At 34.0% G+C, this 19,491-nt stretch overlaps 2 protein-coding genes across 2 annotated transcripts in view; both read left to right on the top strand.

Annotated features, from left to right (window-relative positions):
- LOC107496773 (structural maintenance of chromosomes protein 3) overlaps positions 1 to 19,491 on the top strand; it is a 56,814-nt gene that overhangs the window by 17,248 nt on the left and 20,075 nt on the right. The gene's annotated exons all lie outside the window — the stretch shown is intronic.
- Positions 7,297 to 17,060, top strand: LOC107496742 (receptor-like protein kinase). The gene is made up of 3 exons (XM_016118075.3): positions 7,297 to 9,806; positions 15,882 to 15,986; positions 16,288 to 17,060. Exons 1-3 carry the CDS (start codon positions 7,325 to 7,327, stop codon positions 16,776 to 16,778), a joined length of 3,078 nt encoding a protein of 1,025 aa, XP_015973561.2. The 5' UTR covers positions 7,297 to 7,324; the 3' UTR covers positions 16,779 to 17,060.

Raw genomic sequence — 19,491 nt, 5'->3', positions numbered from 1 at the left:
TTTTATTTTTAATATTGGGTTAATAATGGTGTTTTTTGAATTGTGATTTACTATGGTATTTTTCTAAAATGTGGAATGATTTAATATACGGAGTACAAATCAGACCGTCCGATTTTGATTTTTGTACTCAGACGGTCCGATTTGTATACTTTAAATTTTTTTAATCGGGTCCGATTTGTGTACTCTAAATTTTTAAAATTTTTTAAATACAAATCGGAGGGATCCTCTAATTTGTGTATTTTTCATACTTTTAAAAAATACAAAAAATTATCACGTTAAGGTATAACGCTCATTCTATTTCCATATTCATATTTTTTAGCCACAGAAGTATTGTGAAGTTGGTTTTCTTTAAATATTTATTTATGTGTGTTTTTTAATATTTTTATATTATAAACAACTTTTTTTATATTTTATCATAGAATATAATCAATTCTACGGTGATAAGATTTTTTTATTTATTCGTGTGAATATTTTTTTTAAACAATTTATTCGGATTTTAAAAAAAAATTATATTTGTTGATATTTTTGAGATGGTGTTGCTCTATAATATGATTTTAAAGTTTTTTTTAGTGTATTTGGAGATAATTTTAAAGAAAAAAAATTTGAGAATAAGAATATAAAAAGTAAACTATGATATTATAAATTTATTTTATTAATCATGTTATATGAGAATATATGCATAATAAACAAATGTTATTGTGTTTAATTGTGAGGTATCAAAACTCTTGAGAGAAGAGAATGAGAAATACTATCGGAGAGAGAGAGAGAAAGATCTAGAAAACTCTTTTCACAGTGTGTGAATCAAAGAAAATGATTTCATTCACTAATTGTGACTCTTAGTCTTATATAGTAGCTCTTATAGTAACTACTAACAACCACTAATTGTTCTCAATATTAGCTAACTGATTCTGCCAACTCAGCTTACTGACTCAATTGCTATTTATCCCTAACACCTCCCTCAAACTGAGGAAGGTTGTGAAACCAATCTCAGTTTGGACCTGAGACGTATAAATGCATCATGAGATAAAGGTTTTGTAAGGATATCGGCAACTTGATCAAAGGAGGGAATATGCACAACATATGCCTACTGTTGAACAACCCTATCCCGAACAAAATGTAGGTCAATTTCAAAGTGCTTTGACCTGCTGTGAAGTATTGGATTTCTACTCATTAGTATGGTACTCTGATGGTCACAGTACAGTGTAGGTGTTGGGCCTTGAGGAAGGTGCATTTCAGAGAGTAATTTCTGCAACCACATAGTATCCGTCATAGCATCAGCTAGCGCCCTGAATTCCGCTTCAGTGCTGGACCTGGACACTGAGACTTGTTTTCTGCTAGACCAAGAGATGATGTTCGATCCTAGGAACACACAGTAACCCGTAGTCGATTTGCGATCAACGGGATCAGCGGCCCAATCCGAGTCACAAAACGCTAAAATCCTGAAGTCCTCACTCTTATGGAACTCAAGCCCCATGTCTGTCGTGCCTGTCAGATAGCGCAGGATGCGCTTCACCGCTTTCCAATGTTGTTCTAAGGGAGAGTGCAGAAACTGTGAGACTTTGTTCACAGCGTATGCAATGTCTGGCCTTGTTATGGTGGCGTATTGCAAGCCACCAACCACCAACCGATACAGAGTTGGCCTATCAAACACTGCTCCTGAAGCATCAAGCTGAAGACCACTCATCATAGGGGTAGGCATAGCACGAGCATCAACCATATCAGCCTTCTTGAGCAAGTCCTTCACATACTTCGTTTGTTTCAGCACTAAGGAACCAGCAGCTGTTCTCTCAACCTCAATACCAAAAAAAAACCCAAAACTCTCAAGGGTACTCTTTAGTTTGAGGAACCATGCACGTGGAGCCTGCTTGAGGCCGTATAGCGCTTTCTCTAGCTTACACACTAAATTAGTGCCAAAATTGTAACCGTCAGGTTGCACCATATAGACATTTTCAGACAAATCACCGTTGAGAAATGCATTGTTAAATTCAAACTGACGAATTCGCCACTGTCTTGACAAAGCAACTGCCAAGACAGCACGGACTGTTGCAGGTTTTGCCACCGGACTAAATACTTCCCCATAATCAAAGCCTTCCCTTTGATGAAAGCCTTTCGCCACCAGCCGCGCCTTATACTTCTGGATACTTCCATCTGGCTGTCTTTTAATGCGGAATATCCATCGACATCCAATTGGGTCTGCTGCTGTTGAGGGGTCTACAAGCTTCCAAGTTTTGCACTTCATTAGGGCAGCATACTCTTTATCCATAGCTGCCTTCCACTGTGGTGAGGTAAGAGCCAGAGCAACTGAAGAGGGCTCCACTTGTGTGAGATCAGGTGAGGAGGAGCAAAGTTGGGAAGAGTATGTCTTAGGCTTGAAAATACCCACCTGACTTCTGGTTATCATAGGATGAGTGTGCCCAATCTTTGCTTTAGGCGCAGGAACAGCACATGATGATTGTTCAGTTAACCCTGCATTATTTAAGGGAAACTTAAAAGTAGAGTTAGAGATACAAGTGTCAGCAGTGAATGGGCAAGAATCAGTACAAATAGGACTGGCAAATGACTCAATTATGGTTGATGGAGAGGTTGAGGTAGGCTCGGATGGAACTGGAATTGGAGGAGGAGATATAACAGTGGCTGACTCTGGAACTCTCCCTTGATGAGTGGACGAATTAGATTGAAGAGGTGAGGACTCACTGGAACTTGATGAGGGTACTGTTGTGGCTGGGGAATCTGTTGAGGGTACTAATGTTGTGGGTGCTGGTGTACTAGGGGGTGAGTCATGAGGAATTTCTAGAGGTACTGGTGGATGGCGCACATGAATAGGAATAGTGATAAGTTTGGTTGTATGAGGAACTGATGCCTTTAGATTTGAGTCCTTATTAAAAAATAGCAACTGATAAGGAAATTCAGATTCGTCAAAAACTACATGCCTTGCTACAAAGAGTTTTCCAGATGGACAAAAGCACTTGTATCCTTTGTGGTGTGGTGAGTAACCCAACAACAGACACTTGTGAGTCTTAAAGTCAAATTTGTGTGGTTGGTAAGGGCGGAGCTGAGGAAAGCATGAGCATCCAAAGATTTTAAGGAACCTATAGTCTGGAGCTCTATTGTTCAAAAGTTCATAAGGTGATATGTATTGTGTGGTGGCAGAGGGCAGCAAGTTAATGAGGTGAGTTGCAGTGAGGCAGGCTTCATCCCAAAATTTTAGAGGCATGAATGCTTGAGAGAGAAGGGTTAGAGCAGTTTCAATGACATGCCGATGCTTCCTCTCGGCTTTCCCATTCTGTTCATGGGTGTATGGGCAGCTAAGTCTATGTGCAATCCCATTCTCAATCAGAAATTTGGTAAAAGCTTGTGAGGTATACTCTTTTTCATTGTCAGTTTGAAGTGTTTTAATCTTATGCCCAGTTTTATTTTCAATCAACAACTTGTATTGGACAAATGCTTGCAGGGCTTGGCTCTTGTTTTGGAGAAGATACAAACATGTATATCTGGTTTTGGCATCAATAAAAATAATGTAGTATCGAAATCCCGAAACACTGGTAATAGGAGAAGGACCCCATATATCTGAAAAGATTAACTCTAGAGGGTGGCTATAGATTGTTTGAGAATCAGAAAAAGGAAGATTATGAAGTTTTCCTTGGCAGCACGCATTACACAAGTAGTCTTTGGTTAAAAATTTGCTTTTATTCATATAGCCAACATTACAACTTTGTAATACTTTTTCAACAATTCGTGCACTTGGATGACCTAACCTCTTGTGCCACATATCAAACTCATACACTGACTTAGCATTACAAACAGTGCCTACATTATTAGTGTTACTTGCTACTGTAGAACTAGATGTAAAAGAACTGAGGTTACAGACTCTATGAGTGGATGACAGATGAGGGTTCTTAGACCCCAAATTGCCTGATTTATTGCTTGACGGTGCTGCTCGTGCAAGCACTCCAACATGCTCAAACTGGTATAACCCTCCTTTAAGAGACCCCTTTAATAGAGTTTTCTTGGTCTCCTGACATTTTACAAAACAATCAACAGGGTGGAATTCAAAAAACACATGATTGTCAAGAGCAAACTTGGCGACACTTATTAGATTTTTGGTGATGGAAGGTACATGAAGCAGATTTAATAGTTTAAAGTAGTGAGGGTTGGTCTCATTGAACAGTATAGTTTTGCCAATACTATTTATACTCATACCTTGGCCATTACCTGTTAGCACTTGATCTGTTCCTGCATACTCTGAACCTGTAATCAAGTTGTTTGCATCAAAGGTCAAATGATGTGAAGCTCCGGTGTCCAGGTACCAGGCTTTGTCAGTGAGAGGTGTTGCTGCAGGTGTAGTGGCTAAGAGAGCTTGAGCTTGCTGGTCTTGTTGTGGCTGGTGGAAGGAAGAGGGAGGTGGTGCTGGTGCATTACCAGTAGTCTGATGTGGATTCTGAAAATTGTGATTGAAGCGGTGGAAGCATTCCCACACAGTGTGCCCAAATCGATTGCAGAGTTGACACTGTGGCCTGGAGTTAGCATAGAAACCTGATCTGCCACCTCTAAAGCCACTTCTTCCCTGGAATCTTCCTCTAAAATTCTGACCTCTACCTTGAAATTGTTGTTGCTGCTGTTGAAAATTAGGTTAATACATTTGATAGCTAGGTTGCTGACTTTGTGACCTTAGATCTACATTTTGTGCTAAATTCACCTGCATTGTGCCTAAAACAGTCCTTTTAAAACGCTCTACTAGTTCTTCCTGGCCCACTAGTAGCGATTCTACTTCACTCTCAGTTATTTCATTAGCTCTAGCATTAATCATGGTTATAAACGCACTATAATCCTCATTTAAACCTTGAGTCACAGCTTCTACAAATTCCTCACTTGAAAGAGGTGCACCTAGGGCAGAGAGAGCATTTGTTACCTTCTTGAGCTTAGACATGTACTCCGTTACAGAACCTTGTAGCTTGATGCCTTTGATCTGTGTTTTGAGTTGCTTCACCTTTGATTTCAGCCGTTTTGCAAAGTATTCCTCCAATTTGTACCAAATCTCACATGCAAATTCACAATTCGCTACCTGACTTGTGAAGCTCGGATCTATTGAAGCAAACAGCCACGACACCAAGAATTGATCGTCCTACTCCCAATCGAGGAACTCCTGAGTCTCGATCTCTGCTTGGCGATCTCCGTCGTTCCTAAATCGCTTCGGTATCTTCATCGGATTGAGGTGTTCCTTGAGTCTGTTGGATTTGATGAAAGCCAGCGCTTGCCGTCTCCAAGGTATGAAATTATCTTCATCCAGCTTGAATGAAACTGTGTTTATTGCTCGCGCACTTGAGATTGCGGAAGCTTGAGGCTCGCTCGGAATAGCCATGGATCAGAACCTGAATGCTCTGATACCATGTGAGGTATCAGAACTCTTCAGAGAAGAGAATGAGAAACACTAGCGGAGAGAGAGAGAAAGAGAAAGAGAGAAAGATCTAGAAAACTCTTTTCACAGTGTGTGAATCAGAGAAAATGATTTCATTCACTAATTATTACATTGACTCTTAGTCTTATATAGTAGCTTTTATAGTAACTACTAACAACCACTAATTGTTCTCAATATTAGCTAATTAACTCTGCCAGCTCAACTTAGTGACTCAATTGCTATTTATCCCTAACATTAATATACATTAAATATTTATAGCTGAAAATTGCTATTATTATAGTTTTAATCTAAATATTAATTATATTTAACTGTTATTTTTTAATTATTTTTGTATTAAATTTAATTTTTTTATTATTGTTATGTAAAAATCTATTATTTTTATTTTACGCAATTATAATTTTGTCATGTATGCAAAATTGCTAACGTGGTACAATCACAAAAGCTAATATATCATAAGCTCATTCTATAATAAATTTATATTAACTTTTATATAATAAAAATAGATTAGTTTAATTTCAAGATATGATTTTTTAAATTATAAAAAATGGGTAGTATAGTGTATATTAGTATCAAAGGGGAGAATAGAAATCAAATAAGGGATTCCAAATTCAAATGAAACATCTAGAAAATAATTATTAAACCGTAGGATCAATTGGTTTTTAGAATCAAGTTTTACATGATTATGGATGGTACGTTAAAATAATTTAGGCAGTAGTAAATAGTTGATGGTCGATGGAGGATAAACTTATACTAGAGGATCTAAAATAACATTAAATCTGATTATGACGATTATAAAAAGAAAAAAGAGCACGTGAATGCAATGTGTGTTATCTTTTGATGACTAAATTCAGGTGGTTTATTATAAATAGAATTCTTATTTCCCAAAAGAAAAGTAAATTGAAATTAATTATCTTTCAAAATATATTCACCATAACAAGTACTAAAGAACTTCCTTCAAAGTTTCATGTTATATGTTTGTTTAATTAAAAAATATTAGAGATTATCAAAATTTATTTAGCTATTAACTCAATTCTTTTAGTTTAGTTATTCAATAATATATTTTATCTTATACTTTTAAATATTAATGACTATTTGATGACCAAAAATAATAAATTTTTATAGTCTTTTAACATTCTTCATTTAATTAATTATTATACACAACACTATTTTGGAGTAGAACGTAAAATACCATTTATACATCGACCAAAACAAACTGCAATAAATGTGAACGATAAAAGCTGACAAACGAAAATTCAAAGGAAAAGTATATAGAACAAACTCCAAATCAGCCAAAAATAAAATAACTTAATTAATTATAAATATAGTAATTAGTTTCATTTATTTATGATTTAAAATATTGGTTATTAAATATTTCACCATATTCAAATTAGGATACGTTCAATATCATTGCAACGTGAATCACGGACTCATTCCCTCTTCAAATGTCTAAAACATAACAAATCAGAAAACAAAACCATCCAATTTACAAAGAAAACCTAATGCTTAGTATAAGCACTATTCACGTAGAAATTTTAGATTCATCCAGATGCATTTGACTGATTTTTGGCTGAAATTATGTTGGTTCCCTAACATTATTGTAATTCAAATGATATAATCTTTCCATTCTTAGCTAGAAGTTTGAAATAAAGATACAATCCCTAACTTTGGAGAAAAAAAATATCAACAATAAAACGACACTTAACGAATAGAGCACTTCTCCCGCAGTTTCAAAGAAATTCTTCCACAATTGCACCCCTTAACCTTAATTACCTAAACCGTGTATGCCCCAACCGTGTTCACTCAAGTGAAACTCAGACTCGTCAACTCCAGCACAAAAAAAATCCCATTCGTTCCAAACACTTAACACTTTGTCTACCATTTTTGTTAACTGCTACTTACTTATCTTGTATGGCTTTTGTCACTATGCGTATGACTAGTAGTATCACACTTCTCTTCTTGATTCTTTGCTTCTCTACCTCCTTGTATAATGCTTCTGCTCTTGTCTCTGATGGTGTCACTCTCCTTTCACTCTTGAATCATTGGACCTTTGTTCCACTCATCATAAACTCCACCTGGAAGGGCTCTGATTCGGTTCCCTGCAAGTGGATTGGAGTCCAATGCAACCATGCCTATAATGTGATCTCCCTTAACCTCAGTGATCTTGGGATTCAAGGTCAACTTGGACCCGAAATAGGACAATTATATCGCTTGCAGACCCTTGTGTTGTCGAATAATGGTTTCTTAGGAGAGATACCTTCAAAGCTAAGTAACTGTACTTTGCTTCAGGTCTTAGACCTTTCTAATAACAGCTTTAGCAGACTGATACCAAATAGCTTCAAGAACTTGCAAAGCTTACGCAGCATGAATTTGTCGTCTAATCTATTGGGTGGTGCGATTCCAGATTCCTTGTTTCAAATTCGTCAGCTTGAAGAAATGAACCTTCATAATAACCATCTCAGTGGTCCTATACCAACCAGTATTGGGAACTTGACTGAGCTGTTAAGGTTACATTTACATGGTAATAGGTTGTCAGGTACGATTCCTTCATCCATTGGTAATTGCAGTAAACTAGAGGAATTGTTTCTGAATGAGAACAGATTGAATGGGGAACTATCTTTGGAGATGGCAAAGCTCAAGAATCTAAAGACTATGTCTTTGTTTGACAACCAGTTCTCAGGAGTCATTCCTCAAGACTTGGGAATCAATAGCAGCATAGTGAAACTGGACTTTACAAATAATAAGTTCACTGGTAATCTTCCACCAAGTCTTTGCTTTCAAAAGAAGTTACAAGTGCTGAACATGGGATCTAATCGACTTCAAGGTAACATACCTTCTGATGTAGGAAGGTGTACAAGTCTAAGTATGCTGATTCTCAGTGAGAATAATTTCACTGGGTCTCTTCCTGTTTTTGAGAGTAATATGAACCTCAAATACTTACACATAAGCAAGAACAACATCAGTGGACCAATTCCACCAAGTCTAGAAAATTGTACAAATCTTGCTGCAATTAACATGTCACTGAACAAGTTTACTGGGCTCTTACCATCTGCACTTGGAAAGCTTGTGAATCTTACGATTTTGGATGTTTCGCACAACAATTTGGAAGGGCCTTTGCCACCACAGCTGTCAAATTGTACTAAAATGGATCATTTTGATGTTGGTTTCAATTCCCTAAACGGTTCCTTCCCATCAAGTCTGAGGAACTGGACAGGGATAACCACATTAATTTTAAGAGAGAATCATTTTACAGGTGGTATCTCGAGCTTTTTCTCAGAACTTAGCAAGCTTCGTGAACTACAACTTGGTGGAAATTTGATTGGAGGAACAATTCCTCCATCATTGGGAAAACTGCAGAATCTGTTCTATGGGTTGAATTTGAGTAGCAATGGATTGACAGGTGTGATTCCTTTAGAACTTGGGCATCTAGAAGAACTGCAAAGTCTGGACTTATCACTGAACAATTTGACAGGAAACATAGATGTTCTTGATGAACTACTTTCATTGATTGAGATCAATATTTCATATAATTTCTTGCATGTTCATGTTTCAAAATCTCTCTGCAAGTTTCTTAATTCCTCCTCATCTTCTTTCGTGGGCAATCCCCATTTATATGTCAGTTGTTCTCCTTCTAGTGGCCTGAATTGCACCAGCACTAGTAATTTGAAGCTATGTCCTTATCAATCAACTGATCACAAAGGCATCAGTGCATTGGTAATTTTAATGATAGAACTTGGATCCTCACTGTTTGTTTCAGCTATCCTGGTAGCTTTACTTTTGATGTGTCTCCACAAGAAAGACATGAAGAATGATGTCTTTGGTGAAAAATGGGGTTCTGCTATTGAAAGAGGAGCAGGGAGGATTGGTTTTCTTATGTACAAGGAAGAAATGAGGTTCTTAACTAAAAACCAGTCAGCTTCCCTTCACAACATAGTGATGGAGGCTACAGATAACCTAAATGATCAATACATTATTGGCAGAGGAGCTCATGGGATTGTTTATAGAGCTCAACCGGGTTATACAACTTTTGCAGTAAAGAAGTTTGCATTCGAAAGGAATAAGACGAAGTATTTACATATTATGCAGAAAGAAATTGAAGTGCTGGGAAAGATAAAGCATAGAAACTTGATCACTTATGCAGATTACTGGATAGGAGAGAACTATGGTATGGTCTTATATGAGTACATGAAGAATGGAAGCCTCCATGATATTTTGCATGAGAAATATCCCCCACCACCCTTAAGTTGGAGTATACGGCTTAACATTGCTGTTGGAATTGCACATGGACTAAAATATCTGCATCATGATCACACCACACCCATAGTGCATAGAGACATAAAGCCACAGAATATACTTCTTAATGATCAGATGGAGCCTCTTATATCTGATTTTGGTACTTCATGTTGGAATAAATTAATTTTAATATCCCAGATCATCTATATTGAATCACCAAAAATAACATAATACGGAAGCGTACCTGAATTCATAAACATGAATTATGATTGGAAGATTTTGGATCTTGTGGTTCTTTCGATCTTCCTCAACCAAAGCCTTCTGTATTCCTAGGCGGCTGAACTGCAACTCTTTTGATGGGGAAAGAGCAACAAAGCGGCTTTGGTATATTGGGGACCGAAACCCTGAAGGTCTATTTATATTTGAGCATGGCACCCATTAAACCCTTAAGCCCAAATAAAATAGTATCTAAAGCCCAAAAGATAATATATCTAAAATCCAAAAAAAGATAATTATCTAAGGAACAAAAGATAATATCCGGTTTTATTCTCATTTAATTCCAAATCAAAAGTAATAATGACTTATTCAATTAGCATTTATAACAATAAATGAGATCATCATTATATAAGTCATTTAATTTGAAATAGCATCATTTGTGATTATAATTGATATATGTATTGCCCACAAATAAGTTAGGAAATTAAATAATTTCCTAACAATCTCCCACTTGGGCTATACATATATTCTTTCTTGACATAATCACATTTTATAAACTTTATGCGCGCATCTAAATGCTATTTCTCTCATTACTTTAACAATCTGGTCCGTCTCATACATTAGATATGGAACTACCGCAGCTTTTATCACATTAAATGCCGTGACTAAACCACGCCAATCACCATCCTAATATACTTAACGACATAGATCAAATTTGGATGAGTAATATGGAAATTACATGCCAAGTGATCTCATGCATGTCTATTTCCAGCTGGTCCAACTTTATTGAGATCAGACACAATACAAATATTGCAAATGAACATTTCATATAACATGAAATAAACCATCAACTTAATTCTGCAGAAAATAACTCAATATCTGTCATAGGACATATAGCATGAAATAAACTCCCACTAAACCAAGGCATCACAAATGTTGACACCCATCCGAGCAGTGTGCTCATGAAAAACTTTAGGGTTCAATCCCCTTGGTAATGAGTCTGCTAGCATATACTCTGTTTCCATATGTCCTATGGAAATCTGTTTTTCTTAAACTTTCTCCTTGACAACTAAGAAACTTGATGTCTATATGATTCGATTTTGTCAAGCTCTTATTGTTATTGGAGTATAGTACTTACTGACTTATTGTCACAAAATATCTTTAATGGCCCTTTCAATGTCATCTACTATATGAAGCTTAGTGACAAAGTTTCGCAACCATATGCCATGAAATCGGAATCAGAATACCTAATGATCTCCAAATTTTCTGATCTCCGATAAATAAGCATGCAATCCTTTGTTCTCTTTAGATAACGCATTATGCGTTTAACAGCTATCCAATGATCCATATCCGGATTGCTCAAGTATCTACCTAACACTCCCACTATAAATGATATATCAGGATGTATGTAGACTTGAGCATACATTAAATTCCCTAGTGCTAATGCATAAGGCTTATCATGCATTGATGTCCTCTCAAGATCATTTTTAGGGCATTGTTTGAGACTGAACTTGTCTCCTTTAGCTACGGGTGTGTCCATTGGTCTGCAATTTTCCATGCCATATCTACTTAAAATCTTTTCGATATAGTTCTTTTGTGATAATCCAAGAATACCTTGAGAACGATCTCTTAGTATCTCGATTCCTAATACAAAAGAGGCATCACCAAGATCTTTCATTTCGAATTTTGTCCGATAGAAATTTCTTAGTTTCATGCAACAAGCCTATATCGTTACTAGCAAGTAGAATGTCATCAACATATAAGACCAAAAGGATGTATTTACTCCCACTGAACTTGCGGTATACACATTCATCTATAATATTTACCTCAAAACCATGAGGTAATGACTTAACTAAACTTGTGATACCATTAACGGAAAGCTTGTTTGAGACCACAGATGGATTTTCTCCTTTTTCTATTGGATCTCCTTAATGACACTTCTTGAGGTTGTTGAGCTTGCTGTATGGATTGGGATTGAGGAGGATTCTCATTATTTTCCTGTGCTGTAGCAGTATATTGAGCAACAACGATATTCTCATTGTTCTCTTGTACTATAACTGGATCTACAGTAGGATTCTCATTGTGCTCTTGTACTATAACTGTATCTTGAACAATAATAGGCACAAGGTCCTGATCATTGTCAGTTATAGAATCCTCATCAAAAGCAACATTTCTAATATTCCCTTCCCCCCTAAACTCAACATCCTCAAGAAATCTCGCATTTCCCGTTTCAAAATTAGACCTTGATGTAGGATTGTAAAACTTATACCCCCGTGAACATTCGCGTAACCAACAAAGTAGCAACTAATTTGTCCTTAAGTCCAATTTTCTTTCATGCGGCCTATTAGGTCGCGCCTCACCTGGACATCCCCAAATATGCAAATGCTTTATACTGGGCATTTTCCCAGTCCAAATTTCATATGGGGTTTTGTTAACTGCTTTGCTTGGCACCCTATTAAGGATATACACTGCGGTCTTTAAGGCTTCTCCCCAGAGTGATTCAGGTAAGGAAGAATGACTAATCATACTTCTCACCATGTCCTTAAGAGTTCGGTTCCTTCGCTCTGCAACACCATTCATGCTAGGTTTGCCTGGCATGGTGTATTGCGGAACAATACCACACTCCTCTAGGAAAAGAGCAAAAGACCCGGGACGTTGCTCACCTGAACCGTCATATCTTCCGTAGTATTCACCACCACGATCAGATTTGACAGCTTTAATTTTCTTTCCAAGTTGAAGTTCAACTTCAGCTTTGAAAGACTTGAAAACATCTAAGGCTTGGGACTTTTCATGAATGACGAGAGTAATCATCTATGAACGTAATAAAGTACCGTTGTCCATTCCAAGAGACAGTAGAGAATGGGCCACATATATCGGTATGTATTAGTTCTAAGACATCTTTAGCTCTCTCGGCACCTAATTTCCTTTCGTTTGTCCTTTTCCCCCTTTATGCACTCAATGCAGACTTCAAAGTCCGCCAATTTTAGGGGTCCAAGAATTCCATCCGACACAAACCTCTGAATTCTCTGTTTAGAGATGTGACCTAGGCGTTTGTGCCATAATGATGCCGAATTCTCATTAAGTCTTTGTTTTTGTACCCGTTTGCAGTATTTCATTATTATTTTAAGTCAAGCCTATATAGATTATCCACCAAATGACCAGAGCAAATATTATTTGAATTATAAAAGAGACTGACTTTATTGTCTCCGAATGAACAAAATAACCTGATTTGTCCAAACGAGAAACAGAAACCAAATTTCGTCTAAATGACGGTACATAAAATGTCTCTAATAAATCCAAATAAAATCCATTCGTGGAACATAATCTAAAGGTTCCTATAGCTTCGACTGCAACTATATTGCCGTCTGCCACATAGATGTATCTTTCAGCATCACTTGGCGGTCGGCTCCACGGGCAACCCCTTCTTTACACGCCAAGTGGCATATTTGGTACAATCCTTCTTCATGTGTCCCGCCTTCTTACAGAAGAAACAGGTTGAAACTTGATCCTGTTTCTTAGCCTTTTTCTGCTGAGAAGGTATATCCGCAGTAGTATCACGCTTTCTTTTATACTGAGAAGATGAAATCATGTGAGCACTTTCAGTCTTATCTTGCTGTAGCCTCTCTTCTTCTTGCACACAGTGAGATATAAGCTCATTTAAGGACCAAGTGTCCTTCAGAGTGTTATAACTCACTTTGAATTGCCCAAAGTGTGTAGGAAGGGAAATCAAAATGAAATGCACGAGTAAGTCTTCATGCAACTCTAACTTTAGTGCTTTCAACTTTGAAGCAAGATGAGACATTTCCATGATGTACTCCCTTATGTTCCCTGTACCTTTATACCTCATGGAGACAAGTTTGCTCAAAAGACTACTTGCCTCCGCTTTTTTCATTCTTAGTAAAGAATTTTTCAACATCCTTTAGGAACTTTTTGGCATCTTTATCCTCAGTAATTGAGCCCCGAAACGCCTCAGAAATTGACCGTTTCATGATCATAATGCTCATTCGATTGGATCTCTCCCACTTCTCTATTTTAACCTCATTGAGATTTTCCGGAGTGGAAGTGGGTTTCTCCTCTCGAAGAGCTGTGTCTAGATCCATACAACCGAGGACAATCTCCACGGTATCCTTCCAAACTTTAAAGTTTGAACCATTCAGCATAGGGATACTGCTAATTTGTGCAGAAACATTAGTAGCTGAAGCCATAGTTTCTGGATTAGAACAAAAGAACATGCAGTAAACATTAGTTAATTAATGGAAAAAAATCCATATTGAGATATCTAGTACAACATTAATTTTCAATCTTTGGATAGAAAAATTAACTGTAAGTGATACTCTCATTGCAGTAATCAAATATTGTCAAAATTCCTGTCACACATTAAGCCTTTCTTTGGACCGACTTAATGCGCACATGGAAACTTAAACTTCGCAACCTATTTATTACTGCATATATTTTCTATTAATTGGCCAAACAATAACCTTCCTTTGGGCCGATTATTGACCGCATAATTAATAGAAAATAAACAAAAGTGTGCAATGCTTATTATTTGGCCAAACAATAAACTTCCTTTGGGCCGATCATTGTTTGCATAAATGATAAACATTACTTTATTCTTAATTAGTTACCCAAACATGTATTTACTATCAATATGTGTATGTAATTCGGCCAAATATAGACCTTCCTTTGGGCCGACCAATATTTGCATGAATTACATAACATCATATTCCTTATGTTTTGAATAAATCAATTTTCACAAAAGAGGCTACTTTGACAGCATAATGTTCAATCAATTTATTCCAAAACCAAATCTTTATAATAGATGAGTATAATAATCCAAATTGTTACTAGTTTTCTTATGTAACAATAAAAAAAATACTTAAATCTCAAAAAAAATAAATCTTAATGATGTCTTTTGAGATCTTAAAGAAAAAATATAATTATAATTCATGTGCCAAAAAATTCTTGATCCGTTAAAATTAGAATCCATCTTTATAAAATTAATAGGTATAATAATCTTTTATATCTCAAAAGAATAATTCATTAAAATTAAAATTAATCATTATATAAATTAAATGCCAAATCAGTCTCGTATAAAATATATATATGTATATAAGTATACCTTAAGGCATAACCAAATAATGATAATATATATACAAATATCCCTACATAATGATATACATATATATGCATATAAGGAATTGCAATCAACGCCATTGGCATAAAAAAAAATTAATCTCCTGTTCGTCCAACAGTAGCAGCTATATATATATACGACGTATATATTCAAAAGCAACCAAAACGGCGATATGTTACGTTGTATATGTGGAACAATACTAAATACATATACACTAACAAACACAGTCGCACAAATATATATAACATCGTAACGTAATAAAAAAAACATATATACATCGATCCATATATCAATTCAGTAATTAAAAATAAAATCGAATATTTTCGATGATTAAATTATGGATGGCTCTGATACCACTTGTTGGAATAAATTAATTTTAATATCCCAGATCATCCATATTGAATCACCAAAAATAACATAATACGGAAGCGTACCTGAATTCATAAACATGAATTATGATTGGAAGATTTTGGATCTTGTGGTTCTTTCGATCTTCCTCAACCAAAGCCTTCTGTATTCCTAGGCGGCTGAACTGCAACTCTTTTGATGGGGAAAGAGCAACAAAGCGGTTTTGGTATATTGGGGACCGAAACCCTGAAGGTCTATTTATATTTGAGCATGGCACCCATTAAACCCTTAAGCCCAAATAAAATAGTATCTAAAGCCCAAAAGATAATATATCTAAAATCCAAAAAAGATAATTATCTAAGGAACAAAAGATAATATCCGATTTTATTCTCATTTAATTCTAAATCAAAAGTAATAATGACTTATTCAATTAGCATTTATAACAATAAATGAGATCATCATTATATAAGTCATTTAATTGGAAATAGCATCATTTGTGATTATAATTGATATATGTATTGCCCACAAATAAGTTAGGCACTTCCCTCTATAGAAACCTTGCTGAGCATTCTTATAGTCAATCTCATTCTTGGAAAAAGCTTTCAACATATGTTGTAGGTACTGCTGGTTATATCGCACCAGGTACGTAGATCTTTCTCCTGAGCTAGATTAAAGTTTTGGATGTTGATAATTGTTTTTAGTGTTGAGACTGGAAGAAGGATCTTGATGCACTCTGTACTTCTCTCTCTCTAAGTGGTCAAGTGTTTAACTGTTTACATAAACTATCAGAACAAAGGAAAAAAAAGAAAAACTTTCTTCTAAATTTTTCAATTGATTTGCATTTTGCACACCACTTTCATAGCTAATAGTAATTTCTGCTTCTCTAATGTGATGATACATGCATAGTATCTCTATAACATGGCTATATTGTCCCCTGAAACAGAGAATGCATATGTAATAGTGCAGAGCAGAAAGTCTGATGTGTACAGCTATGGGGTAGTCCTGCTTGAGTTACTAACAAGAAAGAGAGTGGTTATTGAGGAGGAAAGAAATGTGACCGGTTTAGTTAGTTGGGTTAGCTCTATCTGGTTGGAAACAGGCAAAATTGAGGAGATTGTTGATCCAGACATTGCAAATGCATTTCCCAATTCAGGAGTATTAGCAAGGCAAGTCACTGAGGTGCTTTTATTGGCATTAAGATGCACCAAGAGGAAGCCGCGTGAGAGACCAACCATGAAAGACATTACTAGCTTCTATCAGAAAAATATATTCAAGTTGAGTTGCAATGATGTGGATATGGTTAATGAAGATGTTGTTGATGTGGCACCACAACCATACAGTGTTCCAACTTTCAGTACTAATCCAGTTTCTGACACTCAGAGTGACTCCTATCTGCATGGTGAAACTAGTGAGGATCAGAGGATGCAATGCTAAGATTTGTGAACTCTCTTTCTCTTGTTCATAAACAACGTTGATCGTATGAATCAGATTAGACATTATGGGGGTGGGGCTGTGATGAGCAATAGAGAAAGTCATGCACCACTCTGATGATTCAGTGTTGATAAATTAAGAGAAAGATATTATGGGGTGTTATCTATTTATTTCTTTATTTGGTAAATTGGGCCATTATGTTAAATCCCCAAGAATAATTATTTTAAAAATACCCACATTTGTTACTTGTTAGTTTTATAAAATATGTCTGAGTGCTAATTGTTTTAGGAATGTTATATTCCCATGTTTTTTAAAAAGAATGATTCTAGCTAACTAACTTTTTTCAACCAACATCAACCAATTTTTTTTTAAAATATTGCCATAGCATGACAATAAAACATAAATATTTCAATGATAAATAGTAACAGTATAAAAAAAATAACATACAACTAATGTATGTATGTAGTTTGCCCTGCCATGCTAACAAGTAACAACGATCAAAATTTACTTCTCTCCACTTATCTTAAATTTGTTTATTTTAACATTTTATATGTTAAATAACTTAAGATATTTTATATTTTTATAATTTATTTTTAATTATTATTAAATTTATAATTTTAAAATAAAAATATAAAATTAATTTCTTAAATTTAATAGAAAAACGGCCTCTAAGTACATATTAACAATGGTAAGATATTTTTATTTAATTTTAAAATAATATACATTGTTATCGAAAAATTAATATTAAAATATAAAAAATTATTAACAAAAATTTTGGTAAAATCATAATTTAGTAATTAAAAAATTATTGAAGGGTATCTTAAAAAAATAATTTAATTATTATATTTTTTTGAAATATTTTGGTAAAAATACAATTTAATCAATAAAAAATAATTTATTAAATGATATTTTGGTAAGCAATATTTAGTGATAAAGAAAATAAAATTTTTGCTAAAAGGTATTTTTGTAATAAATATTTTTTTTTGAAAAATAGATATACAAAAAATTTAAAATAGATTAAAGAGGAGGTTTTTTAAAAGTTATAAGAGAAGGGAATGTATATTTTATAGGCAAAGGATTCGATGGACGTTTGGACCATTAAATGGTCCCATAGCAAAACATGTTTTTTAAGTTTTTAATAACGGCTAAATAGTGCTTATCTAATTTTAATTATAAATTAATTCTTTAGATATTATTTAATTATAAAATCTATTTTTTATTTTATAAATCAGTATTTTATCATTCATCTATCATAATAAAAAACAAAAATAATAACGAATTAGATCTTCCATTAATCATAATAATTTGTTGGCACGAAGCACGGACACTTCGGATACGATACTCACCGACACTCTTCCGACACGCGTGTTTACTGTGTCCAACCGTGTTTTAATAAAAAGTAAAAAATTCTTCTCCGGACACGCTTAAACACATCTAAATACTATCACGTATGAGCGTGTCCAGTTTTATTCTTAACATATATTCTTGAAATAAATTTAGATATAGTATATATTATTATTTATTAAATAAAAAATATTTTAAATATTTGATATAATTAAAATAAGATATTAAAAATAATTTAAAAAATTAATTTATATTTGAATATCAGTAAAATATCAAAATACTATTACGATTTATCTAAAAAAATATTTTATATTTTATATGTATGTATGTCCTTGTGTCTTATAAAATTTTAAAATTTGTGTGTTAACGTATCTCATGTCGTATCGTATCCTGTGCCCGTGTACGTACATAATAGCTGACAATTCAAATATAATTGGATCAATTCTATGGTGCCTATGAGTTTTTGCCTAAATGTTGCCTAACTTACTTTTTGTAGTAAGTTTTAATTTTTTAAAAATTATTTATTTTTATATCTTTTAAATAAAATAATAACTTTTAACCCTTTTTAGTAAATAGGCACTACATTATAGGCACCATAGCATTCACCAAATAATAAAAAGCATCCTTATTTAAACTAATAGTGCTATACACATTAATTCAATTACGAATAATAAAAAGTATAGTTAGAAAAATAAATAAAAAGTAATAATTCTTGATCATATTAGATCAACAAATGGATTAATGAGCACATTTCATATCTGTTAATTAGTCCATTTTTTATTATTTAATATTTATAATAATTATAAGAGTTTAATTTTAATGGGATATGTCTAAAACGAGTTCAACCATTATGTGCTTATTGAATGAGCCATATTTATATAGACCATTAGATTTTATTAGATGAAAATCAAAGGCTAATATAAAACAAGAGCATTGATAGACTCTAATAAATATAGGATATCCTAGTACATAAATAAATACTTTAAATAACAATACTTTAATACACAATACTTTAAATGGCAACAAAATCTTTTATTCTTAAATAACTAAATATAAAATATATAAATATAAAATATATGAGTATTTTTTATTTAATAAAATTAATTATTATGCAAAACTTTTTTATAATATTAAAAAATTATATTAAAATAATATTTTAAATAGTAACATAAAACTATAAAATCATTAAAATTTATTTTATATTACTTGATAAATAATTAGATTATTATATTCAAAATTTATTAACTAACTACTTTTGTTAAAGATATTATTATATAATATAATTTTTTTATCAAAATATTTTAAAAATATAATTTATTCAAAATATTATATATAATACATGAAAATGTTAACTTTTTTATTTTTTTTGAAT

This window comes from Arachis duranensis, chromosome 7 (genome assembly GCF_000817695.3).
Source record: "Arachis duranensis cultivar V14167 chromosome 7, aradu.V14167.gnm2.J7QH, whole genome shotgun sequence".
Taxonomy (NCBI): domain Eukaryota; kingdom Viridiplantae; phylum Streptophyta; class Magnoliopsida; order Fabales; family Fabaceae; genus Arachis; species Arachis duranensis.
The sequence above is the reverse complement of the archived record's forward strand: the minus strand, read 5'-3'. Positions and strand labels throughout refer to the sequence as shown.

What these genes read in the sequence shown, in the direction of transcription:
- LOC107496742 (XM_016118075.3), top strand. Translation starts at nt 7,325, where the DNA reads ATGGCTTTTGTCACTATGCGTATGACTAGTAGTATCACACTTCTCTTC. An exon ending in GCCTCTTATATCTGATTTTG is followed by an intron (nt 9,807 to 15,881) that starts GTACTTCATGTT and finishes CAAATAAGTTAG; the next exon opens with GCACTTCCCTCTATAGAAAC. An exon ending in TGCTGGTTATATCGCACCAG is followed by an intron (nt 15,987 to 16,287) that starts GTACGTAGATCT and finishes CCCCTGAAACAG; the next exon opens with AGAATGCATATGTAATAGTG.